Source organism: Gymnoscopelus microlampas (genome assembly GCF_963454915.1).
Source record: "Gymnoscopelus microlampas genome assembly, chromosome: 10".
Classification (NCBI taxonomy): domain Eukaryota; kingdom Metazoa; phylum Chordata; class Actinopteri; order Myctophiformes; family Myctophidae; genus Gymnoscopelus; species Gymnoscopelus microlampas.
This window is the reverse complement of record NC_139947.1, coordinates 30720732-30743411: the sequence shown is the minus strand read 5'-3', so window position 1 is coordinate 30743411 and position 22680 is coordinate 30720732. Positions and strand designations below refer to the sequence as shown.

At 40.8% G+C, this 22680-nt stretch overlaps 2 protein-coding genes across 5 annotated transcripts in view; both read left to right on the top strand.

Annotated features, from left to right (window-relative positions):
* The window catches only part of kazna (kazrin, periplakin interacting protein a), a 217804-nt gene extending 208167 nt beyond the window's left edge, over positions 1 to 9637 (top strand). For all 4 annotated transcript variants that reach the window (XM_084069571.1, XM_084069568.1, XM_084069569.1 and 1 more), the window contains 6 exons: positions 1141 to 1259; positions 4403 to 4634; positions 6174 to 6275; positions 6810 to 6976; positions 7546 to 7687; positions 8631 to 9637. In XM_084069571.1, the coding sequence (XP_083925697.1) occupies positions 1141 to 1259; positions 4403 to 4634; positions 6174 to 6275; positions 6810 to 6976; positions 7546 to 7687; positions 8631 to 8789 (921 nt within the window). In that variant the 3' untranslated portion in view covers positions 8790 to 9637. The remainder of the gene's footprint in view (positions 1 to 1140; positions 1260 to 4402; positions 4635 to 6173; positions 6276 to 6809; positions 6977 to 7545; positions 7688 to 8630) is intronic.
* Positions 9638 to 14632: 4995 nt separating this feature from the next.
* tmem51a (transmembrane protein 51a) lies at positions 14633 to 21939 on the top strand. The gene is made up of 3 exons (XM_084068790.1): positions 14633 to 14788; positions 18521 to 18959; positions 19339 to 21939. The coding sequence occupies exons 2-3, from the start codon at positions 18544 to 18546 to the stop codon at positions 19739 to 19741; spliced, it is 819 nt and encodes a 272-aa protein (XP_083924916.1). The 5' UTR covers positions 14633 to 14788; positions 18521 to 18543; the 3' UTR covers positions 19742 to 21939.
* Positions 21940 to 22680: the final 741 nt, after the last annotated feature.

Here is a 22680-nt window from a genome sequence, read left to right as displayed (position 1 = left end):
GACCCCTGGTGGGCCCCAGACCAGACCTTGAGAAACAGTGGCTTATGCTGACTTGACTACATGACGAGGCAGCAAAAGTTTACATTTATAGCTATTGCACAGTTCCATGTTCCATATAGAAACGACACCACATAGAGAAGAATTAGACATACCATCAGCCACAGGTTATTATTATGTAGCAGGAAAGGTAGTGCACGCTAAAGTTGTGGTGATGTGCTGATCACGCCAGCTTTTGGGTAGTCCTGCGTTCACTGGTAATGAACCCTCTTTAAGTGATTTGTTTTGTTAAAATAAGTGATAAATATCTCTGTATTCCAATAGCAATCATTGCTATAGAGTAGTCTACCTGTCTCTGCAGGCTGTGGCTCTTTACTAAACACAACATTTTCATTTCAACTTATAAAGGATACAGGATAAACAAATGCAAGCGGAAGTGAGTGATTATCCCCAAAAAATGAGCGGATGGAACTGAAACACTGTTACAAATGAGAGTTTGTAAAAAAAATAATCTTTTTTGAGTTGAGCATATTGGTGCAAATAAATGGCAGACGACACAAGTTTTGAGTGAAAAGGTGCACGGTGCTTTTACTCTTTTGCTGAATTTATGTACAATATGTATATTATTTACACATATGTATGCACAGGGAATACAGAAAATAAAAACAAGCCAGCTACCATTTCTATCAAATTGAAGCTGATAAATGGATTGGATGAAATTGGTGTCCCAACAGATTTTCTATTTAATAAAGAGCTGGAGATACAGGGGAACCCTTGTTAGCAATGATTACTATCAGAATGTAGAGCTTTAACTTAACAACAAAAACGTAGTCTTAACCAAAAAATATCACTTACAAAACCTTTAAAAGAGGGAAAGAAAGAAAGTCGCACACTCTGGCTCCATACTGTATGTAGTAACGTAATGATCAATCATCAATAAGGTTACTGCATATGGAGCTTGAGTGTATGACACCTCTTCTAATGTTGTTATGTAACACCATTAATTAACCTTGCCACATATCATTTAGTATGTGTATATATAGGACAATTTGAATGTGTACCTGTAGGTCAACACAGTGAAACAATGTGTCACTTGACTGAAAAGGTTGGAACAGTTGTTTTTGTTGGTGTCACACTGTGCAGGTGTTGCTGGGACTGACAGATGAGGACCTGGAGCTGGGCTTAGGGGTTAGCAGCTCCATGCACAGAAGGAAACTACGCCTGGCCATCGAGGACTACAGGGATGCAGAGAAAGGCAGAGGGTGAGGGAGGGAAAGGTCCCCCAGGGTTCTATACTAGGTCCACTATAGTATTTCCCTCTACACCAGTGGTTCTCAACCTTTTCTGGATCAGGACCCACTTAAAAATCTCAAAAGGCTGCCATTTTAAGTGGTCAGTTTATTTTAATGATCAATCAACCAATTGTGTTCCAGCATGGATGAATGGAACTAATGTAGTATACTGGTATCAGTTTTTTTTAAATATTTAATGTTACATTATCATTAAAATCTTTGTTTTTTTTATCAATTATTTGGGGGAACACTTGCCCACAGGTTGAGAACCACTGCTCTACACCTTTGTCAAGTTTACTAGGGAATTGTGGGCATCACTTCCTGTCGATTTGATCCCTGATACCTTATCAAATCGACAGGAAGTGATGCCCATAATGTCCTAGGAAACTTGTTGGATACATGAAGATTAGTGGTTCTCAACCTGTGGTTCAGGACCCCCATCGGAGTCCCCACATGATTATGGGATGGTCCCCACTCCCCTAATAACAGCAAAGTGCCAATTTAAGGACTTAAGACATTTTTTAATATACTTTAAAACATTTTTTAATAAAGAAAAGAAAAAGACCTTACTGCATCAAAAGCTGAATTGTATTACTGGCCATCTATCAAGATTACCTTCAGCAAGATAACCAGTCTATTGCACATTGCAATGATACGGTAATTTAGCTTGTAACTGGCATTGTATATTATGCCTTATTTGTGAAGCAGTGATTCTATTGACAATGAATGTCAAGTTGATATGGCCCCATACCCCTACCCCATCCCACCTTAAAAGATAGTGTGCCAGCGTGAGACCCCCATACCCCATAACAGAAGATTTGCGTTCTGAAAATGTTTTCAAAAAGTTTCAAAAATAGCATATATTTTCGAATAACCGAAGTATAAAATAAGCTGTTCTTCATTTTGCTGGGGACCGCTTGAGAAGCCATATTTCCTTCCATATTAGGAAAATACCCTCCTGGAACACTCTCTAGGACCGCGGGAAGTCCCCGTCCCCGAACCATTTTTAACAGTGTTGCCAGATTCTGCGAAAGAAATAAGCAACCAGGTCTATGAAAACAGGGGTAATCTTGAAACTTTTTTTTTTTTTTTACATTTTAACAACACAAATCTTGTATGGGGGTCCCTGGCACCAAATATTTTAAGATGGGGGGGGGGGGGGGGGTCTGTGGACAAAAGAATACATATTAATGTGGGGGTCCTTGACATGAAAATGTTTAAGAACCACTGGTTTAAACCACATTAGGAAACAAGGCCAAATAAGCAACTATACTTCAGACACAAGCCCAAAACACTGCAACCCGCAACTACCAATATTTACAAGCAACTTTGCAGAAAAAGCCCGTAGTCGCTTATAATAAGTGGACATGGCAAGACTGGACAAAGGGCGGTACCTTCCAATGACACGTGATCGGGTTCAGCCAATAATGAAGCTCAGGCAACCACTTCCTTTCTCCCGTCATGCAAAGCGCTTGTGGAAACCTCTTTTAATTTAAACGTATTATTTTATCTGTAGCGTTTTGTTTGAGTATTTAAAACGTAGAATTCCACGTGTTATTTTACTTACTCTCAGTAGAGTGTGCATGTTAAAAGTTTTGCTTTTTTTGTAGAACTTGTAGAACGTGACCAAAGGTGCTATGACAATACATTACTTTGGTTCCAGTTACAATAACCTGTAGTACACTCTTGTTTCTCTTCAAATCGTATAAATCTTTCGCCTTTTACTAAAGATTTCCGTGGAGAGGAACATTATGAGTATCAATTAATTTTTTGATGCCCTGCCTCACGGCGGGGCTTCCTCAACTGTTGAAAGAAATATCGTCAGACAAAATCCTGATTTAGTAACAATGATTAGTCGTCGTAGGAAAAAGTACTCAATGTTATACTTGAGTAATAGTATCAATAATACTATGTAGAAATACTCTACAGGTAAAAAGTCCGGAAATCTAAATTTACTTGAGTAAAAGTACAAAAGTATTGGCATAAAAATGTACGACCAAAAGTAGAAAGTACTATATGCAGACTGTCACATTTCACGAGTTTTCAAATGTATTAAACATCTTTTGAAAAAGTAGATCTGCAAGCTCACAATGCATAGCATTGCTTTTTACTCAGTACTTGAGTAAATGTACTTAGTTACTTTACACCGATCACAGCATTCACAGCTATACTATAAAGACTGGTCAAACGTTGGCCAAATTGTCAAATATTATGAGAAAGAGGCAAAACATTTGATAATAGCCGATCTGCTATTTACACAACATTTATCTGTGTAACTGAGTCTGAAAATGTCATACCTCAATTTTGGGGGTCACGGCCTAAAAACGTTGAGAACCACTGAGATCATTTAGAGTAGATTAACATGGTGGTCTGAGAGTGCCCTCTTCTGGCCATAGGTGGTAATAGCATGTACATTGGGGTCAAATTAGATACATTATTGAACGAGAACTGGGAACTTATATAACTTAACTTTTCAGTGGAGTGTAATATTATTATCTATATATAATATTTATCATTTATAACATTTAAATAATCAGCTGTCACACATGTTTGAACAGTTTATATAGGCTACAGTGGACTGTTCCACAACATTAGCTATTCCTTTATAACAGGCTACTGATGATCATGTATGCATGCATTGAAGCTTATTCTAAAGAAGTTACACTTGTAACTCATCAGTTGCTCTATATAAGAGCATTTTCAAGTTCTCTTAAATATCGTTGGGTTTCCAACGAATTTTTAATTCATACATTAGAAAGATGGGACATATAATGAGTACTTTCTACTTTTGGTGCGGAAGTACCTTTAGATACCAATACTTTTGTACTTTTACTCAAGTAAATTTAGATTTCCACACTTTTACTTAGGCTATAAGGTTCAAGGTTGTACTTTATCATTACATCTTCTGTACAGGTACATAAGAGTAAAACTTATTTTAGTTTGGCTTCCTGCAGACAATACAGACAATGCAGCAGCATACAGTGTTTCTGCATTGCAGTATTGATACTTTTACTTAAGTAAAACATTTGAATACTTTTTCCACCACTGATGAACACTGAGAATGTAATTGTGTGATATAAAACGTTAAATCATTCCGTCTGCTCTCCCCGCAGCTTGTCCAAGGCAGCGGACATGGACCACCACTGGGTGGCCAAGGCCTGGCTCAGTGACGTGGGCCTGCCTCAGTACTCACAGGCCTTCCACACGCACCTGGTGGACGGACGCATGCTGAACTCGCTGACCCGCCGTGACCTGGAGCGTCACCTCAACGTCTCCAAGAAGTTCCACCAGGCCAGCCTGCTGCTGGGCATCGAGCTGCTGCACTCACTCTGCTTTGACAAGGAGGTATAAAGTCAATCCTTTTTCTGTTCAAGAACCCCCCCAGTTTGATACTGTATGCATCAGGAGGGCAGTGATTCTCAAACGTTTTTATGTCAAGGACCGCCAAATTAATTTGTTTGGATGTGGCCCCCGTCTGAAAAACGTTTTGTGCCAGGGACCCCCATACAAGATTTGTGTTAAAAAATGTAGATCGGCTATTTATACTATATAAGTGACTCATAATATATTCCCCAAATATTATAATATAGGACCTATAATATAGGTCCCAAAAGTACTAGAAAGTTAGACATGTAGCGGAGTGAAAGTCATGAGCTTGCAAAAATCCCAAATACTCCAAAAATGTGCTTAGATTAGATGTCCTTTATTATCCACAAGGGATAATCGTTTTGCCCGGGTCAATGCATACATTCAAGACAAGACAATACATAAAAATACACCACAATTAAAACACCCAGCAAAGTAGTTAAGTACAGTACTACTCACTACTCAAGAAATGTACTTAGTTACTGTCAACCACTGTTGGAACCTGGAAAACCTGTGTGTGTGGGTGGGTGGGTGGGTGAGTGAGTGTGTATGTATGCACTATAGGACTCACATGTACACACATGCCTATGTAACATTGTTGTGTGTTTCAATGTTTCCTGTCTGCATGGCAGTCTGCATGGCCTTCTCCAAAAGACCAGTTGTGTTGGAGTCCTCAAATGTGTTTCTGGGTGCGGAGGAACTTGAACTTGTCCCAGAGTTCAAGTACCTCGAGTCATATTAGACTCAACCCTAACTTTTAAAAAACACGTGAAGAAAGTCACAAATACGATTAAATTCAACCTTCAAAATGTTAAACAAATTAGACCCTTCCTGACAGTTGGAGCTGCCAGATCGTATCTTCACTGTATGATCCTATCACACATTGAATACTGTTTCACAAACTGGTCTTGCACAGGCGTGACTTGACAGAAAGCCTCACTCATATCATCATTGTAACTTCCTCCGGAGGCTCAATTCTTTTAGCTTTGATAACTTTAAAATGTTCAAACAGGTTGGGGTCATATACAAGACCCTACATGGTCTGTGCCCGCCCCCCCTAAGTGAATTCATTAAACAGAAGTCTGATAGGGGAATCAGTACCAGAGCAACCACTCGAGGAGATTGCGAAGTGCCGCACCGGCAAACAACATTCGGTCAAAATGTCCTCTCAATACAGGGTTGTGTAGCATGGAATGGCCTTCCTCTGCGTATAAGGGATTGTGCTACATTTCCATCTTTTAAATTAAATCTGAAAAGATGGTTACTTGAAAACCAAAGCTGCAACCATTTGTGATCTTGTTTTAGGTTTATTTTTATGCTGTGTTCCATATGTAATGTTATGTAAATGTATTCCACTGTTCGTCTGTCTGTTTTCTGATTTTATGCTGATCTGTGAGGACTGCGGATGAAAACTAGCATCTTTGCTAAATCCGGTGTATTTACGTCCACGTGACATCCATTAATATGCATTGTCCTGTCCAAACAAACAAATAAAGTAAAAGTAAATGTTTCCTGTAGGCTCTCCAGGCTCGCAGGACACAGTGTGAACACCAGCATGTTGACCCACTGGTGTGGACCTCTCACCGGGTCATCAGATGGATCAGGGACATTGACCTCAAGGTGAGGAGAACATCAACAACATCATCTCATCATTATGCTCTGAGCGCTCGTCAAGCATTCTGATACAGGTGTGACAACCCGGCAGTACAGAATATTCTTGATGTGACTATATTATGCTTTGTGCTATTCTCAGGATGTACACCTATCCGGAAATATAGGTGTGACATGTGAGCCAGTCATACGTAAGAATTAGACCCTTCCTTACACACCGGGAGCATTTATTTAGTGTGATTAAACACTTAAACCCCAGCATCCGTGTTGTGGGAGGAAAGCTTTCGCAGAAAATAGCAGATCGGCAAGCTCACAACCCCCTGGAACCCCCCCCCCCCCCCCCCCCCATGGACCCCACTTTGAGAACCAATGCACTAGGGATGCATTCCATTATGATATCACAACATCCTTGATCCACAACAAAAGAATATTCTTCCTGGCAGCAAACGTTGGTTTCTATGTTTCTGTTATAGCACGAATAAGAATAATCTCTAAACCTGTATGAGAGTAATTACGTCTTGTCCCTCCACCCCACCTGTCCAGGAGTTTGCCGACGGTCTCCAGAACAGTGGTGTTCATGGGGCTGTCATGGTTCTGGACCCCTCTTTTAACACAGACGCCATGGCAGTAGCACTGGGAATACCCAACAACAAGCACATGATTCGCCGGCACCTCATCGAGGAGATGAAAAGTCTGATTAGCCCTGCCAGGTGAGAAGTTAAAGAGGGGGCAAGAGAGAGACAGATAGGCAGTCACAGAAAGAGAGAGAGACAGACAGACTGAGAGAGTCACAGACAAAGAGAGACTGAATTAGTCTGGTTCTTGAAGGAAAGACACACATAAATCTCAATTTAACAGTGAGAGAGACCTGTAAGGGCCCATTTTTACAATGGTTATATCAAGCCATTAGTCGGAGTAGATCATGTGATACTGTCATGGGAAAGTGATAAATCTATACAATGTCCATGTCCTTGACTCTACAGCTGACTTCACTGGTAACTCAAACTTAACTTAATTTACATTCTGCAGACAAAAATGCCAACAATACGTATAGCACAGGATATGTACAGGATAAATAGGCTATTTGCATGTGTAAATATTCATGGAGAACCCTGCTGGGTGGAACAATTGGACCCCAAGACACTTCACCTTGCACATAAAACCAAGCCATTTATTGACTTTATTCTTCAACTTTCTACAATATATGTGACATTACTGTGGTGTTTGTTTTGTTCTAAATACCATAATGAAACCCAATTGTCCCCCCTCCCATCCACAGGGCTAATGCCAAGCAGGACTATGAAAGGCTAGGTTCGGGCACACCACCGACACTGTTACGCCAGAGCTCTTTGGGAAGACCCCCCAGCTCTGCTGCCCGCCACACCGATGATGAAGCCTCTCTGAGAAGGAGGGCTGTCAAGGTGGGCAACAATGATAGCACTGCTAACCTTAAAGAGCCAAAGAATGTGTTTAGGATTTGTTCTGGTATTATGCACTGGTGGTGAGTGTACAGTATGTACAGTACAAAACAGGATACTTGGGGCATTCAGCTTCATGGAGGTCAAAAGAAGTATTTACATTTTATATTCTTCTTACATTCTTTTGACCTCCTAGATGAAGCTGAATAAACCATTTTTTTTTGTTCCTAATGCTTTGCTGCAATTTTACTTGAGAATACTAGTAGTAGTGAAAGTGATAGGTTTCTCTATCATCTTACATACACCTTAGGCTTAGATTACACTGCAAATAAAACACACGGAAGCTTTGAGATCTCTTTTTACTTGCGCAAGGGAACGACCACCATCACTCTCTGGAGTCATTCTGGCGTCCAAAACCCCTCGACACCAATTTATTGAAACAGGGAAGCAGGGAGCAGGGCGTGACAGAAAGTACTTAAAAGTATTAGGATATTGAGAGTAATAGGTACTAAATGTAATAGATTAGAGCGTATTTGAGGCTTCAGTGCAGAGAGCATACAAGCAGGCTGGTGCTGCTAGACTATAAGAGATTGCCATGGAATGTCAATGCTTGTTAACCAAAACAAACCAGCTACTATGGGCGCTTGCTCTCTGCAGCACTCACACAGTAGAAATTACTATTTATGCATTAATTATATGAACACACATTAAAATATGAACAGAACTTATAAACACACATTATATAAAACTGAGAATCGGATCTTTCAAAAAGTCTGTATAGTAAGAGGCCTAAGGAGACAAAAATTGGTCCTTTTTTACAATTAGGCATTTAGCAGATGCTTATCCAGAGAAACAAGTGCGAGATCGGACTTCTAAGTCTGAGTGTTTGAGTGTATTTGAGTGTATTTGAGTAAAAAATGAGTGGAACTTCTCTTTCACATACTAGCCTCCTGTAGGGTTCAGCCCCAAAGGCCGAAGTGGGCGGGACTTGAGTTGCCATGGTAGCTACAGTTCCCTACCCCGGGAGGTTCGGGAGGAGGACCCGCCCAGCGCAGAAGGAAGTCCAATCCGTGGCTACACCAGTATTGAGGTCACTAATGTGTGAAGTTATCAGAATGGGACAAACTTCTGACATCAGCTTCATGGCAGGGAAACCTACTGTACACCATGGACATTTGACTTCCATGCCCATGGACACAGGGATGTTTATTTTTCTAAAGCTGAAAAGCCTGACAGAATGCACTTTTTATGGGAAAGGGTTTGGATTATTTCTTTTATTTTAATGTTTTTGGTCTAAGAAAAACGATACGTACGATTCATCAGGGAGCAAAAGGTATGTGGGGCAGCCGTAGCTTGGTGGTAGGGAGGCTGTCTGGTCATCAGAAGGTAACTGTATCGCCCCCCCCAGCTTGCCCAATATACGGTATGTGTCAAAACTTTCAAAAGTGTCCCTAAGTAAGACACTTTTAGTCCCTAACAGCTCCCTCTCAAGAGCTCATTATGACCATCTGAGCAGCCATCAGCTAGGTGAAGCTGACACTAAATTCCCCCCACAAGATTAATAAAGGCCTACCTTTTAATTGACCTATTTGAAGGACACCCATTTTTACTGATAGACTCAAGAGATGAAGGAACGAGTCGAGGTAAATGTATTTTTTTAATTTTCTTTATTTTATGATGGGTCTTTGTAAACCAGCAAGTGACTCAGTGGTTCTTAATATCAGTATGTTTCTCTGAGGAAACGTAAAAGACTAGCACAGACTGCTTGTATGTACAGGGTACTTTGATGATTCAGCTTCGACTAACAGGACAAAAGAATATAAACAAAAAAATATTTTATATCAGTCTTGTTTCATGTAGTACTTTTTCAATAACTGCTGTATGTGATGCCTTGTGATCCTTGTCGAGGACGTTGGAAACAAAAAAACTTGAACTAAAATTTTAATAATTTAGTGTACGTTTGATAGTCATTTTTCAGCTTGCACATTTAACACTGTTGTGTCTAAACAAAATTTGCACCCTCTTCTAACATTTGATAATGTATCATAAATATGACAAATATTGTCTGAATATACATAAATGATGCCATCAAAGATCACAGAAAGGTTGTGCTTCCCTACATAGAAGCTCAAAGACAAACAAAAGATGAGAGCGGGAAAGCAGATATGCAATAGATTGTGATCCTCGGAGTGAAATAAAGATGACATCTCAACTGCTGCCCTGTCGCACTTATCTTTGTGAGATAGGGGTGTGAGTGTGTGTGTGTGTGTGTGTGTGTGTGTGTGTGTGTGTGTGTGTGTGTGTGTGTGTGTGTGTGTGTGTGTGTGTGTGTGTGTGTGTGTGTGTGTGTGTGTGTGTGTGTGTGTGTGTGTGTGTGTGTAAATATTTATATTCATATAAATGAATAAATATATGACTAACTAGAACCATAATGCTTTTATGTGCCAACGGGAATGACTACTCTACTGTGTGTTGTTTCACAAAGTTATCCAAGTTCTGCTTCTTTGCCATCCCAGTTGTTTATACTTTCCCACAGATGACACAGTTATTGGTTAGTGATCTAATGATAACAAGGAATATAGCTGAGTCTTTGCAGCCAGGCAGTATCTATGTCAAACTAAACTGGAAAGTGCGCGATAGTTGTGGCCCCGTGCTGTCCCCCTTGACAACACAACGGGAGGGGAGAAAGCACAGTTAGTCTGGGGACCATGTATGTACAAGAATAGACAATCATGGCAAAGGGAATCACTACGACACTGTGTGGCTGCTCCACACCACAATGATTTCACAATATGTCATTGAGTCATCAGCTCTCCTAGTAACACTCATCGTATAGCTCTCAGCTGGGGCACTTCGACTCTGGCCCAGGTTTACAACTCCACAACAATCATGTAAAACGTCCTGCTCTCGTTAATGGTGTCTTCATCATCTGCGCGCATGACACACATCCCAGAGAGATATAGCTGATAGCTGTGTCTGTGCTGTGTCTGGACAGCTACAGAACAGGAGACAGATTTCCAGATGTTTTTCAAGGCAATTCTGATTGTATTGTAAAATACACTGGAGGCAGACCGAGAAGAAACTAGAAAAAGTGCTCCTCGGAGCACAGGTCTCCGCCAGGTCACGTTGGTTATTGTGGCCTCCTGGTGGCGCTATAATAGGCCAATGTGAAAAAGGTGGCATTTCTTCCTCGGCCTAGTGGGAATGAGCTTGCATTCATGATTTGAGGCATTTTGTTGCAAAAATGTGTTTTGCTAAATTAGACCTGCTGGTGGCGCTATAACAGGCCAATGTGAAAAGGGTGGCATTTCTTCCTTGGCCTAGTGGGAATGTGCGTGCAAATTTTCACGGAAATCACACGCTGCGTTCGCGATTTGAGACATTTTGTTCAAAACCATAGACCAATCCTGGCAACTTTGGAAGCCAACCTTAGCCAATCAGGATGGAATATGAAATATCTGACAGATCCGTCTTGATCACATGACTATAGAGATACTGTGTACCGATTTGCGTGATGTTTAGATAAAATCTGTAGGAGTAATATCCAAAAATGTGTTTTGCACAAATCGGCCTCCTGGTGGCGCTATAACAGGCCCATGTGAAATTTTGGGCAGAGGTTCTGCTGTGGCATCCAGGGAGTGTGTGTGTGCAGTTTCACAGCGACCGGGCCAACGGTGGCGGAGATTAGCTGGTCGCAGACAGAAGGACGGACGGACACACGGACACACGGACAGGGGGTAAAACATACTCTCTCGCCATGCCTTTCAGCCTGGCAGAGACAATGACAGAGATGGGTGGTTACATGTGACATATTGTAGGTCCCATGTCACAGGTCCAATCCAGGACATCAGAATGATGTGGTCAGTGAGTGCGCTAATTGAATAGGTTGTAGCCATCAGTGCACCATAATGGCCAAATATTTTTTTGTTGGACAGTTCCACTTTCTAAAATGGCTAAACTCATTGATCACATGATGGACTTTAGGACTCAAGGTCAAGGATATTAAATATATTACTGATAAACTAAGGTACGTGGTGTAGGTGTGTTGGCAAAAGCCCCACAAAAACTAAACTGGTCATTACCTGGACTGGAATTAGTTCAGTGGACTAATAAATATGTGTCATAGCCATAACTGCACGCAACACGCTAAAGATAACAGTGACTAATGATAGGTGAGTTTTGTGTTGTAACAGTGTCAGTGACAGAGTCACTCCCTGTCTTCTGTCATTTCCTGTAAATGTTCAGTTTCCTGAAGAAGTACCTGGTGTTTCCCATTCATACCTCATGCTCCCTCGGCCATATCTTTGTTCCGTGTTCAATATGTTTTAGTTTAAAAAAAACAATTTACCGTCTTAGGTCTTGTCTTCCATTTCTTGTGCGTACAGGAGTATTATTTGAAAACTAGTATTTGGATCAGACCCTTGGATTCCTAAAGATTGCTATTACTTGTAATGTTGGTGATCTATCAGGGTCATTCTTTTGATGCACATACAATATGCGAAGTAGCCCTGCATAAGACAATTACTTAAATGCCCCAAACGGTAGGCTATGTTGTCATAGTCATGCACAAGCATTATCAATGCAACCTTTTTTATATATTTATTTTTTAATCATTCATTTAAAAATAAGTATTCCAAGGCACTTCAGCTTGTAGCTAACACAGTTATTTATTCAGGGTAAACACAGCAACCTAACAATAAGTTTTGTAAGGCAATGGGAAATTACGGTTATCTAAATGTCACTTAACTCATTCTGATTGCTAAGATAACATTTGATTTGAATACAGACTAAAAACATTATTGGTTCAAATCTACCACCCATCTCTGTCCCACACAGAATTGTCTCCTGGAGCTGTCCAGACACAGCACAGACACAGCTATCAGCTATATCTCTATGGGATGTGTGTCATGCACGCAGATGATGAAGACACCATTAACGAGAGCAGGACGCTTTACAGTATTGTTGTGGAGGTGTAAACCTGGGCCAGAGCCGAAGTGATTGATACTAGGAGAGATGATGACTCAATGACATATTATTGTGAAATCATGGTGGTGTGGAGCAGCCACACAGTGTAGTAGTGATTCCCTTTGCCATGATTGTCTATTCTTGTACATGGTCCCCTCACCCTGACTAACTGTGCTTTCTCCCCTCCTGTTGTGTTGCCAAGGGGAACATCAGGGGGCCACAACTATCCCACTATCTCAACTATCCCACATACTGCCTGGCTGCAAAGACTCAGCTATATTCCTTGTTATTATTAGAGCACAAACCAATAATCTGTGGGAAAGTAAACTCTGTGTGTGTGTGTGTGTGTGTGTGTGTGTGTGTGTGTGTGTGTGTGTGTGTGTGTGTGTGTGTGTGTGTGTGTGTGTGTGTGTGTGTGTGTGTGTGTGTGCGTGCGTGCGTGCGTGCGTGCGTCTGTGTCTGTGTGTGTTGCAAAGGGAGCACCTGAAAAGGGAATTCAAAACAATTTTATTAATCCCACCGGGGGAATTGTGCTAACGATCATAGGAAGAGAACCTCCCAGTACTCTACACACAATAGACCTTCCAGTTCAAGGTCAACATCACATCCAGTCATTAGGTTAGATATCAATGATATCATGGGGATTCCAATATATCAGAAACTACAGCCTTTCTTTTCCTGAAAAGGTAATTACAAAAATCTTGTTTGAAATGTCTTAACCTGTCTACAGATGATGTCACTGCCACTGGTAAGTCTGGTAGGCAGATTTCTGAACTACAGTCCTCTGATATGACCAAATAGACATGGTGGATAATGGATATGGATCTTATAATGAGCATGAGGACCAATTATATGAAGATAGGTTGAACATTGGTGAAGTGTTCCTTTAGTACTTGCTCTCTCTCATAATCTATGCTTTTGCTTGGCTATAGAAGATGATAATGTTAAAACAGTAGAAAATCAGTCCAAAGCATTTTAAACTCTCCATCTGTTAAAGTATTGTGTTGCTTATAAGCTGAATTAATAACCCAGTCTTCCAGAATGCTCATTGCTCTCATTTGTGTGGATGCATCCTGACCTAGGTGGCTAGGTGCATACAAAAAATAAAAAACAATAATACATGTGTCCTGTTCAGACAGTATTCACAAGAAGTTATTTTGTTAGTGCTTTCCCAGTCGTGCTTTGTCAGTGATGGATGGGCAGCTGAACTCACCATGGTAACATGGTGGCCACCAAAACATTCTGGGCACTAGGGAAAACTGGGCAATAGGGAAATGTGGGCACCCGGAATAGTGGGCACTTTGGGGTGAAGAAGAGTGGGCACTAGGGAAATCTGGGCACCAGGAAGATTGTGTACCGGGAAAACTGGGCACTAGGCAGGCTGGGTACCAGGGAGACTGGGCACCTGAATTAGAATCCGTGTCCACAAGTGTTTTTAAACTTTTCATAGCATGTTGCTTTGTTGATGGTTAACCCACTGTTCTTTAAACCCCAAAACACAACACATCAATGAGGTCAATACCTACAATATTAGAGTTTATTTGCCATTAAAAAATATCTGTACAAGCACTGTGTAACATTGTTGAGAAATGTGTTATATTATATATATAGTTTATTAATTAAAATAGGAATAAGATTAACAGAACTTCATCACAGTCTAGCTCTAACAAGTATTTTGCACATGTGAATGTGCACTGCGTGACAGTGAAAGAGAAGAGAGGGAGAAAGACTGTGAAACAAGACCTGACTGTAGGCTACTACACATCTTGATAAGATTTACAGATGTCCCTAGTGCCCACCTTAACTGTACACTACCCTCACCACCGACATCGATCATCATCCAAGGCAACAGTATGAATATCTTGAACATCATGATGAATGGGCACATTTTCTTCTCCTAAAGGGTTAACAGGGTGGGTGTATGTCTGCCCCCTCCCTCCTCCTCCTCTTATGGGTCATCCGTCGATGTCGAAAGTTCCTGATTCTACCAATAAAGTGTGAGAGAGAGGGTTTTTGAGAGTTCTTCACGTTTTGTATCAGTAGTCTTAAAAGAAGCGAAAGAGTCCTCTCTACTTTGAAGAGACGTGCTGTGTTCTTTTCAACGATATCTCTGGGATATTCTGGACATATAATGCCACGGTGAGTGAACTGCCCGCACATCGCGAATGTACCGTTAACAAAGTAACACTGTGTGAGAGTAGCGTCGTTGATAAACGAGGGGTGAAACAGTCGTTCTTTATCTGCAGTTTGCCAGTTTATACTACTTTTAGGGTCTTGGCTGTGATTTCAGGAACTTAATTATTCGTGGGAACACACGTGAAAACAGTTAACCTATCAGCAATAAGGGTGGCTGGACTTCCAGACATCAGTAAAGCTGTTTGTTTTTATGAATAGGCCTGTAACTGCAGTCCCGTACGGGGATATGAGACAATCATTACTTCCACAATCCCCAACATAAGGTATTATGGTATGCTCAGCTGTCCTGGTCCTGGAATTCAAATCTTCAAGTCTAGCTATAACCTGATCTGGCCATTCATTCTTGCATGTTAAAACGTGTCGGTAAACACATAAATCAGTGGTGGAAAAAAAGTACCCACATTTTTTACTTACAGCAAGTAAAAGTATCAATACTGCAATCTGCAATGTAGAAATACTCTGTTCGGGAATTCAAAATTGACTTGAGCAAAAGTAGAAAAGTATCAAAAGTACTCGCGTGCTTGTAGATTGGCTATTTTCAGATGGCCGAAAATGTATGTAGGGTTGAAGTGGTTAATGTATGTTTTGTAATAATAATCCAAATCTACAAAGTAACTCGTTACTAAATTTGGCAAAAAATTGTAGTGGAGGAAAAGTACAATATTTGCCTCTGTAATGGAGTAGAAGTAAAAGCACTGAAAACTGGAAATACTCCAGTAAAGTAAAAATACCTCAAAGTTGTACAGTACTTGAGTACATATACTTAGTTACAGTTACTTTACATCACTGCCACTCAGTGATCTGGCCATTCTTGCATGTTAAATGTGTTGGGCACATAAATAGTTCTGCTTATATGCATTATGTACAGTATGCAATCTTAATCTTACAAAGTAGACATCCCAAATCCTATAAAAGACTGCGCGGTAATATTGCATACTTACTTTGTTTATTTTTAAACCGTTGCCTAACGGTCCCTTAAGTCAGTTTATAGGCCCAGTTGTCACAGAGGGGGTGGAGTTAAACCAATAAGTCAGTTTATAGGCCCAGTTGTCACAGAGGGGGTGGAGTTAAACCAATAAGTCAGTTTATAGGCCCAGTTGTCACAGAGGGGGTGGAGTTAGACCAATAAGGCATCATACCACACATTCTTCTGCGAGGTATGTCTAATATGATGAGAGAGGGCTTTCACTAGGTCTGAAAGAGGTGAATCTGTGTGCTTTTCTAAAGCATACTCCACGAGTAGGCCTATCAGAATCAGATGTATTTGCAGTGGTGTAAAGTACATTTGCTAAAGTACTGTACTTAAGTACAATTTTGAGGTATTTTTTACTTTCTAAAGTATTTTCAATACTTTCACTTCTACTCCACTACATCTCGGAGGCAAATATTGTGCTTACTTTTTACTCCACTACACTTATTTGACAGCTTTAGTTACTGGTTACTTACAAAACATACATTAACCACTTCAGCCCTATATATTTTTTGGCCATTTGAAAATAGCTGATCTACTATTTTCAAAAATATTTTCATATATTTTGAACTTGGGACATTCTGCACAATGAGTACTTTTACTTTTGGTACTTTAAGTATATTTTGATGCCAATACTTTTGTACTTTTACTCAAGTACATCACTGTTTATTTGTCACATCAGAGGTGTACAGGTGTAAATCAAAATCAGTGGATGATTTTGGTCTGTCTTTGATCCTTATCCTAAAAACAAAACAAAAAAGAGTTGGGCTACATTAATGCTATGGACATACACTGTCATGTGAGCTTGTTTGTTGCTACAGTCATGCTTGTATGATGTTTATCTGTTGTGACACATTGCATTGAAAATGTCCCCATCCTGTTTTTCTATGCACATACTGCTTCAACACTGCTAAATACACAAAGATGAGATGCCATGCACAAAGAGGAATATGGTAGCTACACGTACTAGTATGGTAAATTTAAAAAAAGTGATGTAGTCAATATATAGTTTTAAGAAAAACATGTTGAATTCACAATGTCATGGAGAAATACTTCACTGCCAGTCAGCACGTAGTAATAATAATAATAATAATACTACACCAACAACAACCACTTGCATACAACCATTGCTTTACATCTGTGGTGTAATTCACAGAATGGCTTTTTACTGCACGGCTCTGAAAGAGATGGCCGTCTCTAAGAGGGTCTGTGTTGTCTGTGTTGTTCACATTATGTTCTATACCTTTTGAGATATTATTTAACTTAGCCTTTTTCACAGCCAAGCCATCTATCTATAAGAGGAAACAAAATCAGCTGCAGAGCCAATACAATTTTGATTGATTGACTGAATACTTTATTAACACGTTTGTTAACAGTGCATGTAGTACAGTCAAAGGTTATGCTAAAAGTATAACACAAAAAGCCCCAGGGGTCTTGTTTCCATTGTGGTCCATTGTACTCGGTTCATCAGTTATACGTATAATAATTACAATGCATATTGGTAGAAAACCTGCTTACGGTAGCATCATAAGGTATATTTATAATGAGGATGCTACTACCAAGGTGTTCATGGAGTTAAACTATGCTCACTTGTATTTTAATGTCAGACGTTCTTTTAGGTTAGTTTTGAGTTTGGGTATGGAGTGGAGATCTTTTAATGTGTTTTGGTAGGGCATTCCACAAATAAAGCTATAGGAAACGGGTATGCCACCTTCTAGAAACCCGGTATTACAATTATATGCAGTATGCACAGAGCCCAATAGGCTGACACATTGCCCAGGTGTCGAGTCATGTCATACGTCATCGATACGTCACAGATGACTGGTGTCATAGACCACCAAGTCCGAGGTCCACGTGAAGCCACGCCCTAGTCACTCACAATTTGTTTTATCTTCCCTCAAAACGTCTACAGTGACATTGAGTAACATCCAAGTCTAGGGCTAAGTGCTGTAATCTTTTTTTGTACTTAAGACACGCCCTCCACATAGGAATTTCCAAGTAGTTACATTGATAACATGGCCTTAGACTCTCATAAATAAACAAGCCTTTGGGGGAGTCAGAGTTAGCTTTTAGAGATGGGATGAGCAGGGAGTGCCGGAGTAGACGGTATATCAGTTTACATCCTGGCATACATTGAATGTTATTTCTTCAACTGTCAGAGGGTTCAAATTAAAGGGAACATTTGTTCCTAAACAGAGAATGGCATTTGAGTGATTGCAAAGACAATAAGGGATAATAATAACAAGGGAGAAGAGCGGGAAATTAGCAAAATCTATAAACTCTGTACTCTGTAACTAATATAATAATAATAATCCTGTTGGGATATTTGTCAGTTACTTTATATTTGCTCATTCCCCTGCATTTAGCACATTCTGTCAGGGGCAGTGGGCGCTACAGGGGCTGTGCCCGGGGAGGTTAGGGGTAGGAGCCTTGCTAAGTGACACTTTGAGACTGCAAGGCTGGGACGTGAACAGGGGGCTTTTTATTTCCAAGGCGGCCTCTGAGCCTCCACTTATTCCGCTATGGCCACCCCAGTTTAACTATGTTAAACTGTATCGTCCCTATCATCAAATAAAATTAAAATAAAACAATAATAAACTTGAAACATCTACACATCTGGTAAGCAGTTGGCACACAGTATTATCTTATTTTTGTTTGAACCTGCACTAGCCTACATGCCTTTCTCTCTCTCTCTCTCTCCACAGTCTTTGACTGGGACTAGACCAAAATGCGCTCCAGCGTTGACCTGCCCCCAAGCGTCACGAGAAACGTGGGCTCCCGCACCACCAACAACAACTCCAACAACAATAACAATAACAACAACAGTGACAGTGGAAACTCAGGTTCCCAGTATGCACTATGTGCGCTGGGGGTGGGGGTAGTGGCTCTCGGCATCATCATGATCGTGTGGAGTGTGGCCGACGTGGCCGAAGGGCCTGGGAGCGAAGGCGGCAAGCCTGGTGGAGGTAGTCCTATCAACCGCAATAAAACCTCCTATGTGGCCTTCGTGTTGGTGGGCTCGGGGGTGGTCATGCTGTTACTGTCCATGTGTTTGGGTATGAGGAACAAACAGCGGGAGCAGGAGTGGTTACAGAGACAGGGAAGACCCGGAGTGGCGGCTGAGGAGCAGGAGGAAGTAGAAACGTGAGTTGACTGTCTAATGGCATGTTCTGTGGTATCGGTTCTAGTTGATGTGTGGCATCCAAAGCTTCTTTTGCATTAGTTAGTTTTCATCCCTTGATGGAAGCATCGACATTTTCACATAATCGTCGCTGTCGTGTAGAAACCTTGTATCTCCATACTTCAACTCATCAGTTTTTTTCAGAAATGAATGCTGTAATTCATCATGCAAGAAAAAAAAGTAATAAAAAAAAAAGTCGCCCGACAGCGACGATATGCATTTGACTTAGTATTAATATTTCTTTGATAATATATTATAGTGAATGCATGATGAATCCATCTCCTGGTCACTTGGGTACAGCTAATATTCATGTGTCTCTACTATATCTCTTTCTATGATCAGTCCTGAGGAACGGGCCCAGCGTTACGCTGTGCCCAGCTACGAGGAAGCAGTGGGCAGCGCTCAGTACCCAGTTCGACAGAGCAACCCCCACAACTCTGTCCAGCTGCCCTCCTATGACGACCTGGTCAAAGTAGACGGGGTGCAGTACGAGACTGAAGGGCCAGAAGGTCAGGCCCCTACCGGGTCGCAACCCGTTCCTGCCTCAGCTGGTCCGGGTACGTCTGCGTCTAATCACAGTAGATCTGCGAAAGCCAGCCGCAAACTCCTGCCCCTCAAGATCCGTAGGATTAAATCAGAGAAGATGCACGTTAAGAATGAGGATAATTCTCAGCCAATATCAGTGATCAGTATAGAACCATTGACTCCACCACCACAGTATGAGGACAAGGTGGTGCCTCTCTGAAGTGTATAGCAAACATGTTTTGTAAGACATTTATTTACCTTTTGGATCTCACTGGATATCTTGGACAACACCAGCATTGCTGGACAAACTTAGCTACTGGATAGTGGATACTCACTAACTGTGATGCATAAGGTCCATATACTTTTGTATATACAGTACTTGTCTGTTACAAAAGAAAGCACATCGGATAGAAGCAAGAACCAAATCCTAGTCATCTCCTATGTCAAAGTATCTAAGGGTATATGCAATATCTTCCAAGTGTCCAGCTTGAGTGTCATCTGTCTGTCAGCCTTTGTGTGCTGTCAACATCATTTGCAAAGGGGTTATAGTAAGAATATCTCATGTGTCTACCTTGGAAGACTTGGGAGTGATTCACTTATACCCACTGTGGTTCGCCAGCCATCTGGAAAGGCTCCAACATGAGTGACGTGTGTTGGTTATGCTGGGTCCAGAACAGGATATTGAGACACAGAAATACCCTTCCTTGTATACAGGGTAGCAGCTAGTGACTGAGAGGCAAGACTGATGTTAAATATTAGTGTGTGTGTGTGTGTGTGTGTGAGACTGATGTTAAATATTTGTGTGTGTGTGTGTGTGTGAGAGAGAGGGGTTTCCCTGCAACTTGGTATTGTTGTAATGGTGGTGAAGACGTGGGTGGTCATGTCATGATGAGTACAGGAATTAGAGGACAATACTTACATTACCCTTTGAGGTTTTTCCACCTTATGCTGCTTGTTCAAGACGGTTCATAACCCCTAAAGAATTACCTCCAACTTGTATATTGAATGGTAGTCCAATTCCAACTTTTAGGTCAGAAATCCTTTCAGAGCTTTGATTTCCTCGACCTGGTCCTGGTCACGATTGATGTCATTGCAACGAAAACACGGTGGAATCGTCTCCTTCGTGGTTAGTGGCATTTTTAAATTATTGTTTACTTTTTTAACACATCATAGGATCTGTAATTATGCAATGTTTGTATTGTTTGTTAGAAGGAAGGTTTCCTACCGTTGTGAAACTAAAAAGCTCCAACTTGTCTTGAACGCAGCATTCGTGTTGGTTGTCATAACAAACGGTAGTGATACATTACGTTACCAAATTAAAAAAAGGAATGATTTCTTATCAATCATTACAGTGCTCTTCTCACCTTTAGGCGTTTCAGTAAAGACCTTATGACTGAGCCACACGTTGCCGTGCCAGTGTTTGTTCTCTGTGTTTCGGATTGGGTCTACATAGGAAGTTTGAAGGAGCCTGAAGGATGTTGCTAGCAAACAAGGGGGCTCAAGAACAGTGTGCAGCCTTTGCCCTGCAGTCATGGTGAGAGGGAGTTTGGATGTGAAGGCAGCAGTGTAGTCTGTGCTCTTCTCTCTCGTGTTGCTTTTGTACTGGTGTGAGATGAGCAACAGAAAGACTCTTTGACTGAGCAGCTGGGCTTGGATATGGGCAACCATTACTCACTCACTCGTCACCGTTCTCTCAACCACACAGCCTGACTCACAGTACTATGCACTTTGAGTATGCAGAGAATGGACAGATAGAGAAGGGAGACTGCCTTTAGGGGCTTCCCAGGAACTGGCTTAGTTTTCCTTCATCAGGGGGCCTGCGTGTCAATCATTCTAAGCTCCTTCTTCCTAGACCTATGTATGTAGGAACTGACAGTTCAACGCAGAGGAAAATGAGCACCTTCTGGCTGATGACCCTTTCTCCAACATTGCCAGTTTGAACAAGTATGGTTCCCCTTTTGATGTGTGGCACAACAAGCTGTGTTTTTATTGCTAAATATGGCATGAATATGTCAAACACAAAGGCAAACATTGCAAGTCTTGTAAATTGCTGAAGTTGAATGTTCAAGATTCATCTTGCCATTGCCACATTGTTTGTTCATACTTCATCATGTTGAGTAGTACTGGGGCATAGGCAATCATCTGTCATGTACTGTACAGTAGTAAGATGTTTAATTTAATTTTAATGTTTTAATCTAATCAACACTCATTCCAGTCATTAGTGTTGTCAGTTTCCTTTATTGTCTTTTATATTAAACAAGTTTTATATTTCTTTTATATCTACTGTGAAAATGTGCTCCTTACATGTTCTATTGCTCAGTTGACACTATTCTCATGTTTATGTTAAAACGATACATTTTTGTCAACAGCAAACATGAACAGAGTTATCTCCTGAATATTTTCTGCGAAATAAAATGATTACCGTTTCTCTTTGTAACCTTTATTTCAGAGGTGTCATTTGTTTTGATGGCAGCATTTGATGCGTCGTGATGGTAATACTGTAACCCCTGATTGGCTTTTATGGTTCATATAAAATATTTTCATGACGTCTGTACTTTCCAACCTTGTTACTGTTCACCTCTTAGTTAATGTATAGCTGATGAATGCAATGTCGTCATACTGTACAGTTGCTAATGCTCAGTGTGGCCTCAGTGAAAATATGTACATTCCATTTCAAAGCATTCATTTTTAAGTGTCCAGGTAATGGTCATTACCGGTCATTACTTTTTCTTCAAAGTGGTTCTTATTAAGCTATAGTAACAGATTTACTGCTTGTCTGTCTGTTTAGAGACTGCACTTTGCTACTCTTCAGATAATATTGAAGTACCTTTTTAATTTTAATAGTACACCCACAAAAGCTGTGTATTATTTCCTCTTCTACCCCGGATTTAAACTTAGTTTCCTGATTTAAGTGCTGACATTTTTACCATTGAGCTAATAGAGCCGGCCTGCGTGCTCGGGGGATAAATTGAATCTTGTCGGAGCCTGTGACTAAGTGAGACATGACCTTTGACACAATCTAAAGAGCAGGGAGACAAAATACAACCACCCCAATTGTATAAGTTATATTGTATTAATATGGTAAGGCTCTACCATACAGATTGGACAAAATTATAATGTATTCATTAAAAAAGGTCACACAGTGAGGCTTTAAATTAA